At 40.9% G+C, this 21465-nt stretch overlaps 2 protein-coding genes across 5 annotated transcripts in view; one reads left to right on the forward strand and one right to left on the reverse strand.

The window, feature by feature from the left end:
- FHIP2A (FHF complex subunit HOOK interacting protein 2A) overlaps positions 1-13756 on the reverse strand; it is a 33765-nt gene extending 20009 nt beyond the window's left edge. The window contains exons 1-6 of one of the 3 annotated variants that reach the window (XM_051618213.1): positions 13664-13756; positions 6908-6986; positions 4812-4981; positions 2851-2955; positions 2385-2507; positions 759-797 (exon numbers count right to left, since the gene is read on the reverse strand). In XM_051618213.1, the coding sequence (XP_051474173.1) occupies positions 759-797; positions 2385-2507; positions 2851-2955; positions 4812-4981; positions 6908-6986; positions 13664-13708 (561 nt within the window). In that variant the 5' untranslated portion in view covers positions 13709-13756. Of the gene's footprint in view, positions 1-758; positions 798-2384; positions 2508-2850; positions 2956-4811; positions 4982-6907; positions 6987-13239; positions 13303-13663 lie in introns of those variants that run through there. The other 2 variants (XM_051618215.1, XM_051618214.1) reach the window with 2 other exon arrangements.
- ABLIM1 (actin binding LIM protein 1) overlaps positions 13692-21465 on the forward strand; it is a 209437-nt gene continuing 201663 nt past the window's right edge. Inside the window, exons 1-4 of one of the 2 annotated variants that reach the window (XM_051618225.1) lie at positions 13692-13781; positions 14576-14665; positions 15090-15242; positions 15849-15931. The gene's annotated coding sequence lies outside the window, so the exon portion shown is untranslated. Of the gene's footprint in view, positions 13782-14000; positions 14121-14575; positions 14666-15089; positions 15243-15848; positions 15932-21465 lie in introns of those variants that run through there. The other variant, XM_051618224.1, reaches the window with a different exon arrangement.

A 21465-nucleotide genomic window follows, 5' to 3' on the forward strand; every position in this document is an offset into this window, starting at 1 on the left:
AAAACTGGACACAACACTCCAGGTGTGGCCTCACCAGTGCTGAGTACAGGGGGACAATCACCTCTCTACTTCTGCTGGTCACACTATTTCTAATGCAAGCCAGGATGCCATTGGCCTTTTTGGCCACCTGGGCACACTGCTGGCTCATATTCAGCCACCTGTCCATCAGAACCCCCAGGTCCTTTTCTGCCAGACACTTTCCAGCCACACTTCCCCAAGCCTGGAGCGTTGCCTGGGGTTGCTGTGTCCCAAGTGCAGTACTTGGCACTTGGCCTTGGTGAAGCCCAGACCATTAACATTAGCCCAAGGAACCAATCTATTCAAATCTCTCTGCAGAGCCTCCCTATCCATATGCAGATCAACACTCCCACCTAGCTTGGTGTCATTTTGCAAACTTCCTGATAATACACTCGATGTCCTTATCAAGATCATCAATAAAGATGTTAAACAGAAATGGTCCCAACACTGAGCCCTGATAATATTTTGTAAAATACTTATTTTATCTTACACCTGACTACTACCTCACACCTGGACTCGTATCTTTGGAAAGGCCATAGTTTGTTTAGTTTATTTAGACATGGAAGACCTAACATACATAAATGTAAAAATGTCCCTGGAAACTTGTCCATAGCTCATTACCCTTACACTGGCAGGTGACACAAAGCAGCCTGCACACTGAACAAAACATTGGCAGAGGTTTTGGGTGTATTTAAGCTTCCTGTTGTCTAATCATGCAATTCTGCAGCTTAGCTGCTCACCTGCCTCCTGTAAAGGTGCAAAACAGGATCCTGCATGACCTAATAGAAAGGTTATATAAAATACATATTCAATGCTTTCTAGACAAAGTACTCCTCAAAGTGAATTCAGCAACAACAGAGAGCAGACAATACATTTTCATATTTTCATACGTCACTGTAAGAGTTTCAAAATCTGTGGATGAAGCCGAGTCTAAGTTCTGATAGATTTTAAAAGAATTCTGTATAAAAAAATCAAGCGATATCACAGCTAATGAGAATCTCTGCTTAATTCATTGTGAGAAATACAAAGCTGGTAATTTGCAGTAATGAAAGTAGAAGTGAACAGAGAAACTATGGTTCATTTTATAAAATGAAGGTAAAACTTCTTAAGTAACGTATTAGAACTTGTTTAAGGCCTCAAGAACAGAAACTGAAACACAGAGACACAAATTGTCCCTTTGCATGGGAAAATCTTGTGCAAGGAGTATCTTGCCTAAGATAGGATGAGATGGAGCAACTAAGGAATAAACAAATGAGGAAAAACATGAGGTACCAAGTTTAGCATAAAACTATACAACTTACACAAATGACATGAAAACAAACCTTGGCTTGGTCTTCCACCATATTCTGCATGTCACGTATCTATTCATTTCCTTTTAGGCACTTCCAATGTTTAAACACTAACTTTTTAATCCTTACACCATTTCTACTGCTTGTACAACTACAGTAGATACACAGGTGATCAGGGTGGTTTTAAATTAAGGTAAAAATAAACTCGAGATGGGTTCTTTACTACTAACTTTTAAGTGATATTCATATACTTAATGGAACATAACACATCTGCAGTTCAGCAGTGTCTGCTGTTACAGATCTTGTATGTGGAAAGCTTGTGAAATACTGCTGGAGGACACTGTATCTACTACATCTTTTCACCTACATATCTCGGGTTTAATGGATACTGTGTCACCACAGGAAATATAAAAGTGGAAGCAGGACGCATTTCTAAATGGACTTTTAAAAAGTTAAACTTTTTTTATGATCCTTGTAAGTAGGAACAGAAAGTCAGTCTAGAAATTCTTTCTCCTCCCACTCTGATTTCATCAATGCCACATGTTAAGTTTGAAGAGGGAGTAAAGATACTTGGCTTTCTTACAAATACAAAATAATGTCATATTGTAGATTGTGAGCTGGCACTGCAGCTAGACCATATGTGCCAGTACCAAATAAGGGCCCAATCCTGCAAAACACTTAGCAACTTGGAAGGTTTCAATGCCCCGTGCAATCTGTCCCTTAGTCTTTATTGGGCTGAAGACAAAACTACGTAAGAAATCCAAGGTCTCCCTCACACAGTGCTCTGCATGACAACTCATATCCCTATTCTAAAAGCATTTTTACTACAAAGAATAAGGACGTCAGGCAGATATATATTTGTGAGCCCTGAATGAAAATCTAGTAGAATTAACCACATATTCCAAGTCTCTGGAAGCAAAAAAACTAAACAACAAAAACTTAAAGTATCACATAAAAAAAATCAAGAGTGAATGAAAACTAAGCTATGAAGCACAATGTGATACCTCCAGTTCTCTATTAGATTTTTGTCTGTGACACAGTAAATACAGCTGGAAAATTCTGATTTGATTTACTCACTTCAAGGAAGAAGTTGACCAAGTATGGATCCTGTTTCAGCTTTGCACACACTATACAGAGAAACTGAATTTCTTCATTTTCTGTTGGTGTTGCCAGAACTTCACCACATAGCCTAATTAATTTCTGTCACACAGAGAAAAGGGAAAAATTAAGATAGGGATTAAGTTGGTGATTAAACTAGGCATGACGGACTGAATTCTTTTTTCTACATACACACTACAATGATGTATGATTATTGACTTGAACATTTGCTCTAGATGTAGACCCCTGTGAACAAGACTTTTTTATGATGCATGCCTTGCATTGCAGTGGCAGTTCAGACTCTAATCATCAAATCATCAAAACTGATATTGCACTTGAGCAGTTTCTTTAACTCACTTGACAGTGGAAGAATTAGAGATACCATTAACTACAGCTGAATAAGAGAAACTAGTAAAAAATATAAAATATAAAATCTGAGCAGTACCTGCACTGGCCTATGTACATTTATGTGGGGAAGCAGAGGCTGCCGTATTCTTCCAAGAAGTTTTGTATAAAAAGCCAAAACTTGCTGCTTCATTCCTGGAGGACACTGAAATAAAAAGAGATGAACAATAAACAAAAATATCAAACAAATGCAAGAAAAAACATTTATGCAAATCTGTCACCCAAAATGGCTAATTAAACAGCAATAATTTATCCAAAAGCATTTTTAAAGTCATTATGTGTTAACACACTACTTTTGTCAATATTAACAGAGATCAATAAAGAATGTTGCATCTCATTACTGTTTTCTTTTTCAAATTATTCATACTTCCAGCTAATTGCTCTAGTGAAGCCTTCTACCACTCTTTCCAGTATATATTCCCTATCAATACAGCAATAAGGGGAAATTAATTCTGAATTAATTGGCTACAAAAAAATGCAGCAATTCAGTAAGTCAGGACGTAGGAATATAATAAACTATAAATATCTTAATGTCAACAAATTCATGCACAATTAACCTTAGACACAGATAGTGCTTATAAATGCACAGATGTTCCAGGACAAGATAAAGCCATTGGGTTAATTTTAACTCACATAATTTCCCTCATCTGGTTCACTACACAGGTGAATGAAGCAAGGGTGGCAACAGCCAGGAATGACAACTGCCTAACCCAGCTCTCCTTCTCAGATAATTAACCCTACATTATTAATCCCTAATTCCCACTGAGTTGGTCAAGCAATCTGTTGAAAAGGATGGCAAAATATGTACAATCAGGGTGCACCTACACTAATGTAGTAAGTCTAATTGATTGCTCTGAAAGAATATTAATTTTTTTTTGCAACAGATCTTTGCAACATCTTGCAGGCACTGAATTGTGTGTTTACTTAAGAATCAACTCACAAGTGGCACAGGATAAAGACAGGCTGTACAAGAACTGCTTCTACAGGCATATTTGCACAAAATTATTTCTCTCAGTTCTCAGAAACATGCTACTAATTACCCACTTCACATATGTCTCCATTTCATCTTGGTTTCTTGGCAAAGTTTACGGATTACTGAACGAGCTGTGTTTCTGAGCAAGTATTTTCAATACACCAGGTATCTTAGCCTGACCATAGGCCAGCTGGTATGGTAGAGGAATTGTAGAGCTCTGGACCTCCCACAGCAAGTAACATCCCAGTTTCAGACAACTAGTACCCTGCACTGGCTATACATGTAAAAGTGAGCAGATTAAAAAGTCACAACAGGGTGTAAAAGGCTGACTGAGAACGAAACCATGGAGAGCTCCATCCATCCTTGGAACAGCACACACCATGCTTTCCTAACTGCATCTGTACCATGATCTAGCACAAGGACTGCCAAGTTAATTCACCCCATACATTTCAGTTCATAAATCTGCCACGAAATACATCTACAGGAATGTACCAAGACCATGAAGCTAATTGCACTTGTGCCACAAACCAGACATGAGAAGAACCAGACAACATTGCCAAGGGCTGCATTCCTACCAAAGACGTGGATGTGTAAGCTGTCTGGGGATATTCTTAAATTAATGCTTTCTGACATGGAATTCTTTCTGAGAAATAACTCATCACATTTAGAAAAAACAAACAAAATTTGTATATAATACAGCACTTTTCACCCAAGAATCTCCCAACACTTAAAAGAGAGAGAAGGATAACACAGTCTTGTAGAAGCCATAAAAATTCTAGACTGAACAAAAATGTTTCTCCTGATTCTAGTTTCACAGTCAATATTATCAGAGTGGTAAGTAACAAGTCTCAGGGTTCTGCATGGTCAGCATCTCACTGGTTGTCTCACTTGTAAAATGTTGGTAACATAAGCAAACAGCTACTTGCAAGAGTTCAGTGTCCCACACTACCATCTACTGTAGAACTTCTGTCCTTGTTACAATTAGGAGCTCACACAAAAGACAGTCTGCTCTGCTGAGAAGTACATACATCAGCTTTTCCTAGTGTGTAGAGTGTCTCCAAAATCTTGTGATGTAGCAGATATTCCATACATGGTCCTGTCTCCCCTGATTCCCGCTCATTTTCTTCTTGAACTAGAATATCCAACATCTGTTCCAGGTGAGAAGGAATGTTGGTATCAGTCACTGGAGCTTTGTCATCTAAACAGAAGATGTGCAATTAAGAGTTATTAAAATATTGTCCACATTTTTGTTAAGTTCGGTTCCAAATTTAAGATTTAAAAACATGACCACTCATGTAAATAAGCTTATATATAGAACAGAAGTTTTTTAACATGTCTCAAATTGAGTTTTCAGAACCATATCTTGAAATGTAAACTTGAACATACATTAGGCAGGAATCTAATCTTGCAATGGGGGAAAGGTTGCTAAATTTCACAACATACATTAATTACACAGTCAAAAAGGAAAACTTTTACAGCCAGAAACTAAGCTTAGGGAGAGAAAGGTTCATCTCTCAGTCTTTCAGTTAGCATCCACCCCATCTTGATAACTTCCTCTTTGATTCTTCACATACTATTCTGAAATCTACAAACAGCCTCCAAGATCAGCTTAATTTGCAGCTGATCAGTTCCTTTACAAACTAGATAACTAAACAAACGCTTTTTCTAATGGTAACAACAAAAAAGACCCAAACTCTATGCTGTTTACTCTTCAAAAGTGTTTAGATGACTTTTATACTTTCTCCATTAAGATATCATCCTGTCAAACTTCATGAAGGGAACGGTAAGGCTCTGATTTCATCATACTAAAGTCAGGAAACTGTTCTGGATTCATGCCACTGGCAGTGAGAGCTGGTATTAATATGTTGTAGAGAAAATCCACACATGGAAATTTTTCTTTTTCCAGCTAAATTCTACTTGAACAAATACCCCACTAGGCAAATGGTTACTACTTCTTATGCAATAATCTAAAAATAACTGTCACTTGCATGCAGATGGCAACAAGATCACAAAGGAGAACTGCCATATCAGAGTGACTTTGGTGTCTACCACAAACTCCAGTTAGCCTAGAGTGTTTTGCTTGAATTTCCTAGACATAACGGTGCTCCCACTACAGGGGACACAAATATATCCACTGAGTGGGAATTTGTTTTCCACGAGACTTCTGAGAGTCTGGGAGAGAGGTCAGCTTTTATTCTGCACCACATAGTCACAGGTATCAGTTTTCTCCTATCACCCTGTCATTTCTACCTTAGGAAATTTCACATAGCGTTCCAAAAGATGAATATTGAGAACCAAGGGTCAAGTTTCAGCTTGTAGGAGTAAATATTGATATTGATGTAAACAAGATCACCAGTCCCAGACACAAACACAGATTCAATACCTGCTCTACCAGAAGTGCAGAACTAACAAGCATGAGGAAAGCATAGTAACATTCACTTTTAAAACTTAGTAGTTTAATAACTAAATAAAAAATTTAAATGTTGCATAACTGCTGTAGGAAAACAGGGAAAGTTTAAGAAAAAGCATCTACAGCCGTGATTCCTCAGAATACCATTTTTTTTAGAAGAGCAGAATAAAGTCTGGGTAAGTTCTAACAAAAGATGTTCTAAATCTGCTCACAAATGCACTTTTCAGAGCTATGATATCAAAATATCATTAATGCAGACAAGACACTAAAGAAAAAATATCTAATACTGAGCACACAGAGTTCAGATATGCCTGGTAAAATCTATGACCACAAGAATACTTTCATTAAAATCTTGGAAAGAAAAGGAAAACCCCTGATGCAAAACAATAAAACTGCTAATGGTGGGGACTACATTACTCTAGTTGTCTGTTTAGATTAAACAGAATATTTGAAGACAGAAATTGGGTCAGACGTGAAAATGTACAATTCTCTACATGGTATCAGGAGAGATCTTCCGTGATCACTTTTCATGCCCACTCTTTAAAGGCATGAACGGAGGTACACAATGTTTTTAATTACTAATTATTATTGTTGATATTTTGATTAAAGACATGGCAAATTAGTATTTCTTAATCTTTATTTTTAAAAACACTGAAATTGGGAATTCTAGTTTTTACAACAAAGAGACAAACCCAGAATGTTTTCTTCGTTTACCTGATGTCTCTATGTAATAATGAGTGATTGCCTTCCAGTGGTAAACAAAATCTTCTTGTAATGGAAGGGAAGGTGCCAGCTGTGAGGAAAACAAAACAAAACAAAAAACTGTTAGGAATTAAATAAACTTATTTTGTTGGAGATTAAACTGAATTTATCTTATACTTGGAAGCAAACTGCTGTGCACTAGTGCTACAATTCTTACTCTGCTCTTTTACCTTTAACAAGGACCTCATACATTATTCATGGAATGAGCCCCATGTCATACTGCCTTGCTTGTGAACATCAGTAATAATCTCTGTGATGTCTCTCTGACCAGACAATCTATTTGAAGCAACAAAAGCAATTGTTCATCCTACTAAAGCAACACTAGAAATGTAGGTTTGAATTGTTTAGATCTGAGAGCTTTGTCCTGTAGAAAAAAACACATTCTTTTACATCTGCTCTTGATGCCATCTTGCTTTTCGGTACACCCTGTTCTCCTCTCTCCCTCTGCTCCCTTAAAAATACTGATTAGCTGTATCATACAGTTTTTGGCATGTTTTTATTTCCAGTTAACTACAACTTTAAGAAGATCTTTGTTTTTTCTTTGTTCGTTTGGGTTTTTTTTTTGCATATCAGGCCTATCCCCAGAGCTTGACAGGGTGTTCTTTCATTTTTTTAACAAGTAACATTTTTAATTTCATTTCTGAAATAAAAGAAGTTTCTTCTCTTCTGGAGGAATTTGGAATGCCCAGTTAGGCATGACTGACATCCAGGAATAACATACTGCAAGACAAAACACAGGCTCCCACCTTGTCAACATCAGTACTGCTCCTTCCTCACCAACCTCTGGCCCATGACACCACAGGCACAAACAACTGCTACTCCACAGGCAGCATGTGAAAAAAAGAGGAACCACGATCATTTTACCACTGTGCTCTCCAAAGTGAGAGTTGAGACAAACACTGGATTTGTGATCACAGTATAAAATGTCCAGAGTTGGTAAAATCAGAAATCCTTTGGGGAAAGCCTCCCACCACTCAACAGATCACATACAGGTCTATGGTTACTGAAGCCTGGTCCTACTTGCTCGAGGCTTTTTTTTTTTTACAATAAAGCCCTCAAGTAATTCTTTTACAGGCAATCCTAAATAAAGGATTATAATTTGAGATGATGGTAGCAATGAGCACTCTGGCTGAGGAAAGGCAGAGAGGCCATTTCTGAAGAATACCAGGCCTTTCAGACCACTCTTTTTCCAAAGTAACACATGATAGATAATGTTAAAGATTTAACCTTGACTGAAGTGACTTCCTCCCTGCTTCTTCTAGTCTCTTCTGCCTCCAGATGAACATAGTGCCTCTAAGCAGTGCCAGGAAAAGGATTTCACTTCTCAGCACTGTCAGTAATTTATCCACCACAGGACAAAACTGTGGATACAGACATTCTCCCTCCCAACAGATGCCTCCAGGGACTTCTCTCAAAAGTGAAAAGGTAATTCAGGGACAGGTTCTGCCCTTTTACATTAAAATAGTGATTTCACAGAGTCTTCTCTGATCAAGGACGGCAAGACAGAGATGCAGATGAACCTAGTATAAATCTGCACAGATATTCCAGGGAACACTTAACAGAAGTGTAACTCCAGCAATGCTATGCATTTTTCTGAGAGAAATGTTTTCCTGACAAAAAATGAAAAAAAAATATTAAAAAATCCTCTTTGCTTAGTTATTCAGACACAAAATCAAGGTAAAGTCTGAGACTAAGATATCACCTTATACACAAAGCCTGACACTGGAAAGCATTAGAAAAATGTAAACTCACAAACACTTGGTTGACATGCTTTAACCCTACCAGGACAGACAGTGCTAGGATGAAGTTGTAGTTTCTATTTTAGGATGAATTATTAGCTAACAGCTGAGAGGAAATATATGTTACACTTGCCAATCTGAATAATCACGCTTTTGTAAAAGTACACATACTTTTATAAAGATTCTGAAGCAAAACAAAATTCATTGTGAAGGCTATTAATTCCAGTAATTTTCTAATTTGAAGGATTTACCTTAAAAGTACAGTTATTTCTCACAGTTATATCGATTTATTTTTTATGTAATTACATAAGTTCTTACTATTTTTGAGCTATAAATGCCTAATCTCAAAGTGAAATTCTCCTTCTTTGGGGAAAAAAACCCCAGCATCTTAAAGACTGCAGTGTAGGTGTTGGTGTATCAAGTAGCCAAAACTCACTGAACACTACTGAAAACCAGCCCAGTGAGCAGACATGGATTAGTTCTTCCATCTGGTCCCCAGCTCCAGCAGTCAAGCTTCCAGGGAGTGAGTGAACGAGTGAGTGTTCTCATTTAGGAGCTAAACTTAACACATGCTGCCTTATTCTGGTGACAATACGTCACTTATGATTGAACCCCACTCCTTCCAGGAAAAGTACTGCTCTCAGGAGAACTATAGATCTTTGACCAGAATTATAGTCTGCTTGTTGTAAAATCTGTCCAAAATACAATGCCACATAGTTTTCAAAGGTATATAAAATTTTTGTTTAGGCAGAAAAAAACCAAAATGTCAAGAGCAAAGTAACCTATAAATATTCAGTATTAAGCAGCAATTCCTTTATGAATTTAAAAATCATTGCTGTGTTTTTCAAGTACACTTTTCAGAACTGCAATTCAATACTGAAAAGCATGGAAACAACCAAATCTGGGGATATCCTGCGACATCTTTTGGACAAATTCACAAAATAAAGAAAACACTATATGAAAGAACAACAGGTACCATCTGGTCAGAAACAGAAAGTGGAAACTGTGCCAAAGAGAGACAAAGGGGAAGTGCACGCACAAACCCTGACTGAAACAAGGCAAACTACGGCAGTCACTCCTCTTCCATCTCACTACACTACCATGAAGGTTTGCCCCAAAGGAAAACCTGAAAAAGGACAAATGCTGGAAGGTTTCTTTTATTTCTTCCGTTGGTGAATGAACAGTTTATAATGGCAACTGCTTTTCAGTATAGAATTAAGATTGCACATGCTTGCAAGCTATGCATTAAATTTTATCATCATTGTATGTTAACAGCAGCACAATATTAAAACAATTGGTAATGTGAAGTCATTACATCAAATAAAGTGGGTTCAAGAAAAATAAATCTTCTGAGCAGTTAGGCAGTTAATGATTTTAGATCAGAACCTACAGCAAGTGACTCAGTTTCTCTCAAAGTTCAGTTTTGCTCAAACCATAAACAGATAACAAGTTAATTAAGAGCATGTTAAGGTACCAGTGTAAGAGATACAGTGGAATAATAGGTTGGTAGAGAGATCCCAAAAATATGCAGCAGACACCAAAATCTAAATTCACTCCCAGATACCAAAAAAGTGACACTAAGAAAAAACAAACTGTAAAATTCAAAACCAAAATAATATTTTTCCAGCTTAAGGTACACAGCTCAAAACAGTCATTTTGAGTTCACTTTTAAGATGAAACATCTCCTGAAAGCCCAAACCAAACACAAACAAAAGCCCTTTCTTTGAGCACCAAGTGACCACTATACAGACACACTATTTTGTCAAGGGAAACATGAGTAAAGAGCACAAGATAAGAGGAACAGTCAGTCTAACTTGCTGCTTTGTTACTGTACACCACGTTCTGTATGTTGCTGAGAATGCAGTACTCCTGGAATACGTTTGGGATAAAAGTATATCAGAAAAGCACAGCAAAGAGAAAACTTTGAGGGGACAAGCCATATATAAACTATCAGAGATTCATTAATATTAACACCATAAAGCAACAACATTTCTCTTCTGCCCTGAAGTAAGGTAAAAGAACAAAGACTGCAGTCCCCTCAACCAGTCTCACCAACCCACCCAACCCAATTTAAGGATGTTGTGACGATACCGCAGTGGTGCTTGATCATCTGGATGCTGCAGAGAAATCCAGAAAGGGCAAAAATATCTAACATACTAGCAGGACTGACATATGATAGAGGTGGTGAAAATTAAGATTCGGTTGCAATGAGAATCAGGATCTTCATTTCACACACTTGGACAATTTAGGCAGAAACGACTGAAAGTTTTGAGTTATTCAAGGTAAGAAAAAGCCTTAATAAAAAGCAATTGTCCCTTAATAAAAAGCAAAATCCCTTATGTTTGCCTCGTCACAGTTCTGTCACAAAGGCAGTCAATTAAAGCACCATACACTCACAACAAGTGAAAGGCAAATACTCCCACGTGTATTAGGCTGTCAACCTTTGGAACTCCTCATCATAGTTAAGAGAGATGGCATACTCAGGGTGAGATAACAAAGGTTATCTAATAACAGACAAACTCTTACTATTTAAATGTATGTCTCCAAAGTATGCAGACCCATGGGCCCTAAGGCAGGACAGGAGCATTATCCAAGCGACGTGCAGGAGAAACGACAGGGGAGAAAGGCTATCCAAACAATTCTGATTTTAAGTAGTACCACCAATGAAAGCTAAGCCCAGCTGTATTTAAGTATTCAGCCCAGCTGAAAACTGTTCTGCTGCAACTGAATTCCTCCAGGAGGCTGACACCCAAAACCTTTGAGAATTTGCCTTCTTAACCAGTTCTGTTGACAATATTTGGGGTCCACAAGCTATACCTGCCTCTCAACAATAAGAGCAAGTAAAAATGATGCACCAAATTCTCTAGGTTCTGAAAACAGGAGGCAGCATCAACATGGCCTTATCTAATATTTAGGATTTACACGAGTTTTTCTTTTCAGAGTAGCAAAGCTAAGTAGCCCACATACTTTACAGTTCAAGAGAGAATGAAACAATGATCTAAAAGTCACAGCACTGAAACCGGTTAGAGGTTTCTACTTCTCACTTCAGTGTTTGAATCACTAGGTCAAACTTCTTAGCTAAAGTAAGAAACATTCTTAACACCCTCTTGCTTTTGTGATTCCATGTTTCATTCCTAGCATGTGGTGCTCGGTATTTGTCACAACCCTGTAAATGCAATTCAGAGCAGTGTTTATTATCAGAAGGTCCATCACAGTGGTGCTAGGAGGATAAGGCAATTCTAAAAGGGACACTAGAGTTGAGCAAGAACATAGAGCATGTTGTTTGATAGCAGTTACTTGCAAACTGATGCTACTGATCTGTTTCTGTTTTTTTTTTTAATTAAAAAAAAATCATCTAGTCCATGCTATCTCTACTTTTGCCCTTTTCCATTAAAGTCATTCATTTTTCCTAGTATTCTATGGATCTCAAATAAATGCAGTTATTTTTGTTTATTTTTTGTAATGTAAATGATATAAATGTTTTCGTTTTTATTAGACACCTTGAATCAATAGGCCTGAAAGATTAACTTTACTCCCGCCTCTCTCAGTCATCCACTCTTACTCAAAATGTGGCACACCTCACCCTAATAATAGTTCTTTAGCCAGGCAGCTACTAATTTCTGTTCTTCTCCCAATGAAAACACTTTCTGCTGAAGGCATTAATATGTGGTCACAGAGAGTTTTCAAGTAAGTTCTTTAAAACATTTCTTTCCAATTAGCACTCTACCACTAAAAGCAAACGAGGAACCTGCAATTAATTAATACATGCTTAACTTTAAAACCTGAATACTCCTGCTAAAGAATGCAGAACTACAGGCACATATAAAGTCAAGCACATGCTTAAATATTTGCAGCATCGAGGAATACATCAACACACAAAGGATGCCCCTCACATGAGGCAGGATCTGGCCTACAGGCTCTTTTTTCAACCATTTGAACCATTTTCCTTCAACACTTTCCATCTTCATTTCCAGCACTATTTCACTGCCAGTTTTCAGCACCTAACCAAAGATGCACTTCTTCAAACTCAGTCTCATAGGTGGCTTAGCTGACTGAGAAAGGAGCTGAAAGCCAGAGACATTATCACCAGGACCTCACCTCACTGAAAAGCAAGCAAAATAAATCGCGTAGGCAGTAAATGAGTCCTGATAAGCAGGCAGCTGGATGTGGCCTACAGGAACAGCAGCTTCAGAAACAGGCCCTGCTGTTTTCCTCTCCCCAGGGCGCTCGGCAATGGGGCTGAGATGTGTGAGGCTCCATGATGAAATCTAACTGAACACACACAACCCCGGGTACCCAAGGCTTCCCTTTTCACCTCACCCAAATAAAAAAAAGAGAGCAGGCATGAATTTGGAAGAGACAGCATCACACAAAAGCACCAGAGACAGCGACTGCTGGTGTCTGCTGGCCGCGACACGAAGGCAAACCTGAGAAGCCTGCTGAATTCATCCCCTTTCCTATTTGTGTTGCAGAAAGCACCCAGCACAGCTAGGACGGACGGGGTAAGGGCCGCCCTGACGCCCGGCGCAGGGCACCGGGGCCTACCGAGAAGACACGTTACGGGCGGCGACAGCCCGGAGGCTGCTCCCGCTGGCCGAGCGGGCTGTGCCGGCGTCCCCCGGTCCCCCCGCGGAGCCCCGGGCAGCCGCCGCTCCCTCCTCTCCCCGCAGCCGCGGCCTGCGCTGCCGGGCCCGGCGCGGGGCCCGCGGCCGGCCGTGGCCTGCCCGGGCAGCTCAGCCTCCGCCTCCCCGCCCCGCGGCAGGGGCGAGCCCGGCGCGGCGGAACCCGCGGCTGCGGGCGGATGTGCCGGCTCGGCGGGGGCCCCGGCAGCAGGCCCCGGGGGAGCGGGGGAGGCGGCGGGGAAGGGTCTGGGCGCTGAGGGAGCGGGCCGAGCCCCGCGCCCCGTGCCGCTCCCGCCCGCGGGGCCCGCTCGGCAGCTGGGCCCAGCCGGGCCCGCCGGCGGCCTTACCGCCTCCACGGCGTGCTGCAGGATGGAGGTGAACTTGGAGAACATCCTGTCCCGCGACTGCAGCAGCCGCTGCCGGGAGGACCGCGAGAGCTCCTCGATCCGCCGCCGCCGCTCCAGGGTGAGGGCTGCATGCGGGGGCCTGGCCGCGGGGATCGGGCGGGCGCCGGCGCTGCCTCTGGCTCCCCGGCGGACACCGTGGCACTGACACCGCCGGGCTGCAGCGCGGCTGCCGAGGCTCCGGGTGCCCGCCCCGGCGCGGCCTGCAGGGGCCGCCACCCCCGCGCTCAGGCAGCCGCGCCACGGGCCCGGCCCGGCCCGGCCCGTCCGGCTCCGCCCGGGGCGGCCTGGCCGCGGTGCCCGGGGGCTGGGGCCGCCGGGAGCGCTCTCCCGCCGCCCGGGCTGTCTGTCGAGCTGGGGCGCCCGTGCCGGGGAGAGGAGCCCTGCGCCGGCCCCCGGGGTGAGGGCGATGTGGGACACCCTGGCCTGGGGGCGGGCAGGGAGCTCGGGGTGCCCCGGGCCGGCCCCCCGCCTCCGCGGGGAGCTCCCGGGCCGGTGGGCGAGAGGGCAGGGGCGCCCGGCGCCCCCGTCTCCGTGCCCAGGGCCCTGCCCTCGGCCTTGGGCGGAGGTCCAAGGGTCTACACGACGGCTGGGAGACCGCCCGGCTTCCTGGGACGGCTGGGATCTGTCCGTGTCTGCAGGGATTGTCTCGGGGAAACAATGGAATACCCGGCGCTCCACAGAGCAGCCGAAGGGTGATAAGCTCAGGAAGTTTGTGCCATCTGGTTGCTGCTGGCTGAGGGGACCGTGGGGCTGGAGGCCTGGCCCTGTTTGGGGGTGCAGCGTGCTGTAGCGCGAGGGGGCTTGTGGCCCTGCCCATCTTACCTGTTTCACTGATGGGTTGTTTTATCCTAGAGCTTTGAAAGGAGACAAAGGGGGCTTTGCTTCACTTCCAAGCAAAACACTTCAGAGGAAAACATCATCCCTGCTGCAGGGAAAGCAGAGGTAAGATGGGGCGACCAGAAGTGTACGTGTAGCTGGTAGGCGGTGTGGTGCTTTGGGAACAGCTGCCATTAATGGAATGGCGGTTGGGCACTTGCAAATGGAAGCTGGGGAACAGGATTGATTTGGCACTGGGGGAGCAGAGTGAAATGGTGGGGAGGTGACAGACCAGATGGAAAAGGGAAGAGAACCTGTAGTACCAAATGGAGAAGAAATTTCTCATCAGTTTTTGGAAATGGGTGCACACCAACTTCCTCAGAGGCTAGGAGCCAGGAGAGAGAGACACAAATCAAAATACAGGACAAAACTACTGTTTAAACTGCTGTGTTTTAAATGATGTCATCTGGGAAGTCTGACTGTGGCTGTTGATCCTGTGATGAAGCCTTATAATGATTCTGCTGTGCTGATTGCTGTTACTACCTCCAAGCTTTGCAGGCATGGAGAGCTACTGTCCAAGTACTGCACAGAAGTAACTACTATGTGTGTGTGGAGACCTTTGCTGAAGTGGTTAAGGAGCAGAGCTAGCTGCTAGCTATTTCCTTCTCAAATCCAGACATATGAAATAACATAAATTAAAAAGGTAATTATGTTGTGGTTTTTTGTTGTTGTTGTTGTTTGGTTTGGTTTTTTTTTAGTGTACGTATTGTGGGTTTTTCAAGTTATATTTTACAGACGTTCTTAGGAAATGTTATTTTTCTATGTGAGTAGACATGATGAAACACATGTACTATGTCTGCATTTAGGTAATTATTGACTGGATGAGTACTGCATTTGAAAGGTGTCTTATCTTTTATGATTTAACATTAAAAGTTCTATTAGACTTTTGAAGTGTTCTCTAGGAAGCATTTCTTCTTCAGATGAATTTAAGTGGTGTCTACTATAGTTTTGCAATACATCCAGATTATGAATAATATTTGTGTGTATTTTTATATGGAAATAGTTATATTTATTTATGTTACTATTTTTATATTGTAAGTACAGCTCAGGGGCTGCATCCAGCCTGCTCATATGTTTTGTATTGCAGGTTTGTTTTGCTTTTGTTAAAAAAAAGAAAAACAAATGCCGAGCTGTAGTTGGCATGCAAACATTTTGTCAGCAGGTGGGCTGGGTAGTGGCACGGCTTTTCTGCTATCCATGTGAGGGTGTTTGCCATGTTAATGGGGACATTGCCATTCTCTCACCATAGATACCGTTTTGGAGCCTGCATCATTTTGAAGAAAATGTGGATTTAAGGCAGCCGTGCTTGACTAAGGTGTCTAAGAGAACATGGTAATTTAAAATGCTCTTTACAATACATTTATTTTTGTATAAATGTCATTTGCGTGTGCCTGGGCCTTCCCATCTCTGAGCAGCAGAATGAATAAAGAAATAGTAAGGTGTCATGAAGATGTAAAAGGAGACAGTTTTATAACAGTGAGAGTATTCCTAAGTGTACTTCACAATTTATGAAATCATACATGGTGAGGTAAAGCTTTTCTAACGCTTGAGGGCCTCATTATTGTAGGAGTGCCTGGTGTATATAACTTTTTTTTTTTTTAAACAGAACATTTCATTGGGGTTAGAATTCAGGTTTTGGTTATAAAAGTGACTTCTTATTAGGACTTCTCAATATGAAATGCCTTGAAGTAAAGGAAACAAAGAAAATATCACAGTTATATGATTATCCTTCAAGTCTATTAAGCGGATTGAGTCTCTGCAAATAACCCTGCATTTACTTACCAATATACTGAGCTTGAATTTGTAGCCATACTGCAGAAGCCAGTATGGCTACTGTGGTGCAACCTGCAGGTATGGATTTTTTAATGCTCTTTTAAAGTAGCCTCAGTTTTCTCAAGTATGTGGAGGTATTTCTCACCGCTGGGAATATTAGATAAATACTGGCAGACCAGTAGTGGATACAAATCACTGGAAACTAACGAAAGAGTTATTTCAGCAGTGTCAGTGCAAAAAAAGTGACCTCAGCTGAGGTGACATTCTGTTTGGATACTTCTTGTTCTCATTGGAGATGTCTCGGTAGTGAGCAGGGTACCAATGTCATGTTATATGCAGCAATACATCTTCACCTGCTCATGTTTGATGTTGTTTCCACTGAAATAAGCACAAGTATTAATGCTTACTTTAATACTTTTTAAAGCAGAGCTCTGCTGTTATGGGGGTTGATTTTTTTGGGGGTGGCACATGCAATGAGTGTTTTGCTTGGATGTGAATTAAGACATAGCCTGAAAGTGTGGATATTTTAATTGATAGAGCTTTGGGGAGCTAACTTTCCTCCTTCTTATAAATTAATGAAATTGTCTAGATTAAATCAATTTAATTGGAGTGAGACAGTGAGATAATGTGCTAGCCTTTCTATCTGAAAATCTCTCTGCTATTTAGATTGATGGCACCAGGCCAGTCTAATGGATGTGTTTGCATTACAGAAGAACTTCCTGCAGTCTGGACTTTTGCTTCAGAGAGATTGAGGATTTGGAAGGTACTTTTTTGTACCCCAGAATGGACACATGCATAGTAGAGCTATGCATAATATCTGTTTATATTCTGCACAGGAATTTATTGTGTTTATAATAACCATATTGACTATGTTTTCATTGACTACTTGGATGAAATAAAGAATAAAGTGTTAGTGGCTCAGCATGATCTCTGCTTTTGGGGAGAACTAGAGACATGCTTAAAATCATCTTCATACCTTTCTGATTCTGGGCTTTATTATAGAAAGCAGGCATTCTGTGCATGGGATCACAAACATCAGTGAGACTGAAGTCCAAACTACACTTCTCCCAAGTTTTCTCAGTGTCTTACATGTAGTATCACATGTGTTTCTGTTCAGTGTCATTTTCCATCATGAATGTTCTGGTTGTCTGAGCTCTCAGCTGCATGCAACACCTCCCTTCTTGTTGATTTGCTGGTAGCACCATGTAATCAGCTCATGTGGAATTTCTTTAAATCCCATTCTCAGGATTGTTCTCACCTGTGCATTCTGCTCCACATCTGCACATCCGCTCCTTCCATAGAGACATTCATTTGTCTTCTGAGGGGTTACAAACTTCTAGCCATCAATCTATTCTTTAATTGCTTACCTGTCATATCTGCAAGTATCTTTTTATGCCATCACTCACTGCTACTGTGGAAGACATGATATTGGGTTGGATGGACAAATAAGCATACTCAGTAGGCTGTTTCTCATGTTTGTACCTCAGTTACCTTGTCTGTCTCTATAAATAAATATATTAATGTTCTGCCCAGCAGTATCTGAAAGCGTTAGCATGTAATAAGTTACTGAAACCAGATAAAACACTCTCACATATAATCAGTTAGAGCTTAGCCAATATCACTGAAATATGCAGGTTACCAGGACCACAACTTTACTTGTTCATATGGTAGTGGAAGCTGAAGCAAAGAGAATAAGGATAAGCTGTAATTACTACAAAGTCTGAATGTGATATAAATAGACATAAAACTGGATTTTGCCCCAAAATACTAGGAAAAAAAAAATTGAGCTGTCCAGCTGTTATAATTTGATTCTCTCAATCATTTGTCTGTGTACTTCCAGGGAGGGAAGTCTAGCAGCCAGAATCTGTGCTTATTTCTGGGGAGAATTTAGGTGCTTAGGCGTGACCCTACTAGGAAATTTCTGAGTAATTGTCAGATCAGCTCTGACTGCATTGTTTGTTTCCTAGTGTGTAATAAGATTTCATTGTTACTTACATCTTTGGCTTTAGGGCTATAATCTGTTAATCCATAAAATGTCATCAGATAATCTGTTTAATCATAAGCAAAAGTTGTTCTTTATAGTCAATATGAGTCAGGCAAAATAATTCAGGCACGCTACTACTACGCAAATACAGAAACTTTCAGCAGATTTCTCTTTTGTATTAGATGCAATTAAATGCTGTTTTTTGTCAGAGTTTCAATTAATCTGTCCTTGTCCTGAGACGTAGTTGAAATGATTCATGGAATATAAGATTAAATTTTGGCATTGTAAAATGTCTTAATTTTGAAGCAAGTGTCTAAAATATTTATGATGCAAGGTACATGGTAGTGGCTTCATGATTAATTTTAAATTATTGATGGCACAACTGTCTGGAAAGGCCCAAATACTAGTGTCACAACGCTCTCCAGTATTCACTATCCATAGAGTGACTATCCATGACAAAAGTGCAGTGATGTTCTTCAGTATTTTGTTACACCAGGAAGGTGGCCAGTAATTCTGAGGAGTTCCATTCATGGCTTCGTGGTAGGAACCTACTCTCATCAGCAGAGGGCACAGGTGATCTGGTTTCATCTGCAGGACACAAAGCAGCAAGGTTCAGAGAGAATCCCTCATAGCTTTCTTGGTGGGGAAAACATAAGCCTGTGTATCCTTTGTAGAATTAATTGGTATATTAACTAGTAATGCTTCCTCTAGGCTTAACTGCTGCGTGTTACTTGGCTTGTAAAAGCTTTCTTTGCTACAGACAACAGCCCATCATTTTAGCAGGTCACTTGTCTCATTTGATTCTCTAATGACGTTATCTGAAGCTACAGGACTGGTTTAAGTTTACAAAGACATTGACTTACCCTTGTGGCTATCACATCCCACATGCTATTTGTATCTTTGCAGCAACTAAACCCCAAAGAATTTAGGAAGAGTTTTGTGTTCAAAGACTTGTCCTTCTTGACAACTAACTGAATTCTTGTATGGTTCCCAAAGAGGTGACAGTGACCGCATACATCATCATTGCATTATTTTAACTGTTGGTGAGGACAGAGGCAGCCATCTGAACACTTCCAGATAGAATTTCATGCTCAGAAGCTATCCTCTGAGCCAAACTGCATTTCTAGAAAACGCATGTACAACTCAATCCTTTGTAATTCTTTCTGAGTCATCATCCCTGTAGGAATGAGCGTCTGCACTTCGATGAAGCCTTTAAGGAACTGAGCTGGAGGCACTACTGACAACAAGCAAAGAAAATGAAGTCTGTAGTAGACCCAGGGACACCCAGAAATGTTTCTATTGCTCATCCCTGTTCTTTTGCCTCAGGCTACTTTGGACTAGTTTGACATTCAGTTCTTATGTTGTGAAATGCTGAAGTAAGCAGACCTGTGTTTGTAATATAACTAATATAAGGGAACCTGTTCCTTATTAGATCTTTGAGTGGTGCTCTGATGTCTTTGGTTCTGTCTGGCAGCTCATGTGCCAAGCCAAGTTTTTCCACGTTTTAATTCTCTGGTTTTATGTTCGGGAGCTGTTACTCCCAGTCTCTGGGTCTCCTGGGAATTCCCAGGCATTGTCATACTGAGCTGTTATTTATACCTGGAGCGCTTGACTGTTACAATCAAATGTGCAGTCTGTGTTTCCTTCTTCCTCTCCCGCAGTAACAACCAGGCAGCAGGAAACCTGCTGTTACGTGTGGCAGTTGTTACGTTGGCATTACATGTACAACATACATCGATATTCTGTGTTCAGTTGTAGAAATCTTGTACTAGCATTAATCAGTTTCCAGGAGCTGTTGCAAAAACAATTCATCCCAGTGCTAGACCGCAGCCCGCAGAGGGCAGCCTGGCCCCACGTTTCACTCCAGCAACGTGCTCGACTGGAGAATTCCGTGCTCTGCTGGCATCTCTAGCTGTCAGTGAGACTTGCTATGGAATAAACCACCGAGTGTTGTGCAGAATTAGCATCAGCCCTAAACTCAAGCAGATTCAAAAGTGGACAAAAAAAAAAAATAATCCCAAACAAACGTGTTTCACTAAGTTAAACCTTTTGGTATTTCTTGTGTTTTAAACATATTGAAAGAAAAACATTGAATGAGAAAACTTAGCTAGACCTGAGCTTTAAATATCACACATTTACAACAGATAAGTGTATTTGTAGATGTCAACAGGCAAGAGAAAGAAAGTATCCAGAATATGTGTACCTGAATGTACTGGGAAAGACTGACAGAAGAAAAGTGGTTTTGTTTTTTTCCAGCTCTCTTCAGGAATCTTCCCAAATGTGAGTTACTGTTACCCTGACTGTAAGATCTTTTGCTGGTTGGCCCATATTTTTCCCAAGTGTGTCCTGAGTCCTTGTGAAACAGCCATTAAAATTTCAAGGAGATTTTGTCTAAGAGGATATGTCAACACATAGGCATGTGCCTTATCTGTAAAACTGATCAGTGCCAGTTTGCTATCTGGACTTGGTATGACAAGGAACAAGGCATTAAGTTCCTGAAAAAGAGCCAGTACTTTGTGTCTCTCCAATAAGGTTGCTTCCACCAGCTAATTAAGGAGTGATCTTGATGTGTGCTGAAGGGAAGCCTGTCCACTTCTGTGCTTCTCAGCCAGGGGGCCCTGCAATACAATGTTCAGAACAGAAAATAGATATAAAGAAAATAGCATTTGAGAAATTAAGACAGCCTCAGCAACGTGTGAATTCCAGGAGTATGGGAAGAAACCAAAGTACCTCTTATGACCAGATGTCAAATTACTCACGGATGTACTTTCACATTGATTTAGATAATTAATTTTTTTACCCCAAAGTTTCTACCTCATCTAAGCATGTGTACCCCACCGCAGAATGTATACACTTCTCAGAGTTTGGCTCATGTAATTGCAACTACGGGTGAATTTTTGTTTGTTATTCCTAAAACTTTTTCCATGTATAGGAGTTCTGAGAAAGTTTGACTGGTTTATTCAGGGTATGCTTTACTATTCTTGCCATGTTATTCAAAAACATCTGTGCTAATGTGGACTTGGACCAAAAAAATACCTGCCACATTTTATATTGATAGCATGATGTGTAAAAATATTTGTACATTTAACCAACTCTGATTGCATAATTT

Source organism: Apus apus, chromosome 4, assembly GCF_020740795.1.
Source record: "Apus apus isolate bApuApu2 chromosome 4, bApuApu2.pri.cur, whole genome shotgun sequence".
Taxonomy (NCBI): Eukaryota; Metazoa; Chordata; class Aves; order Apodiformes; family Apodidae; genus Apus; species Apus apus.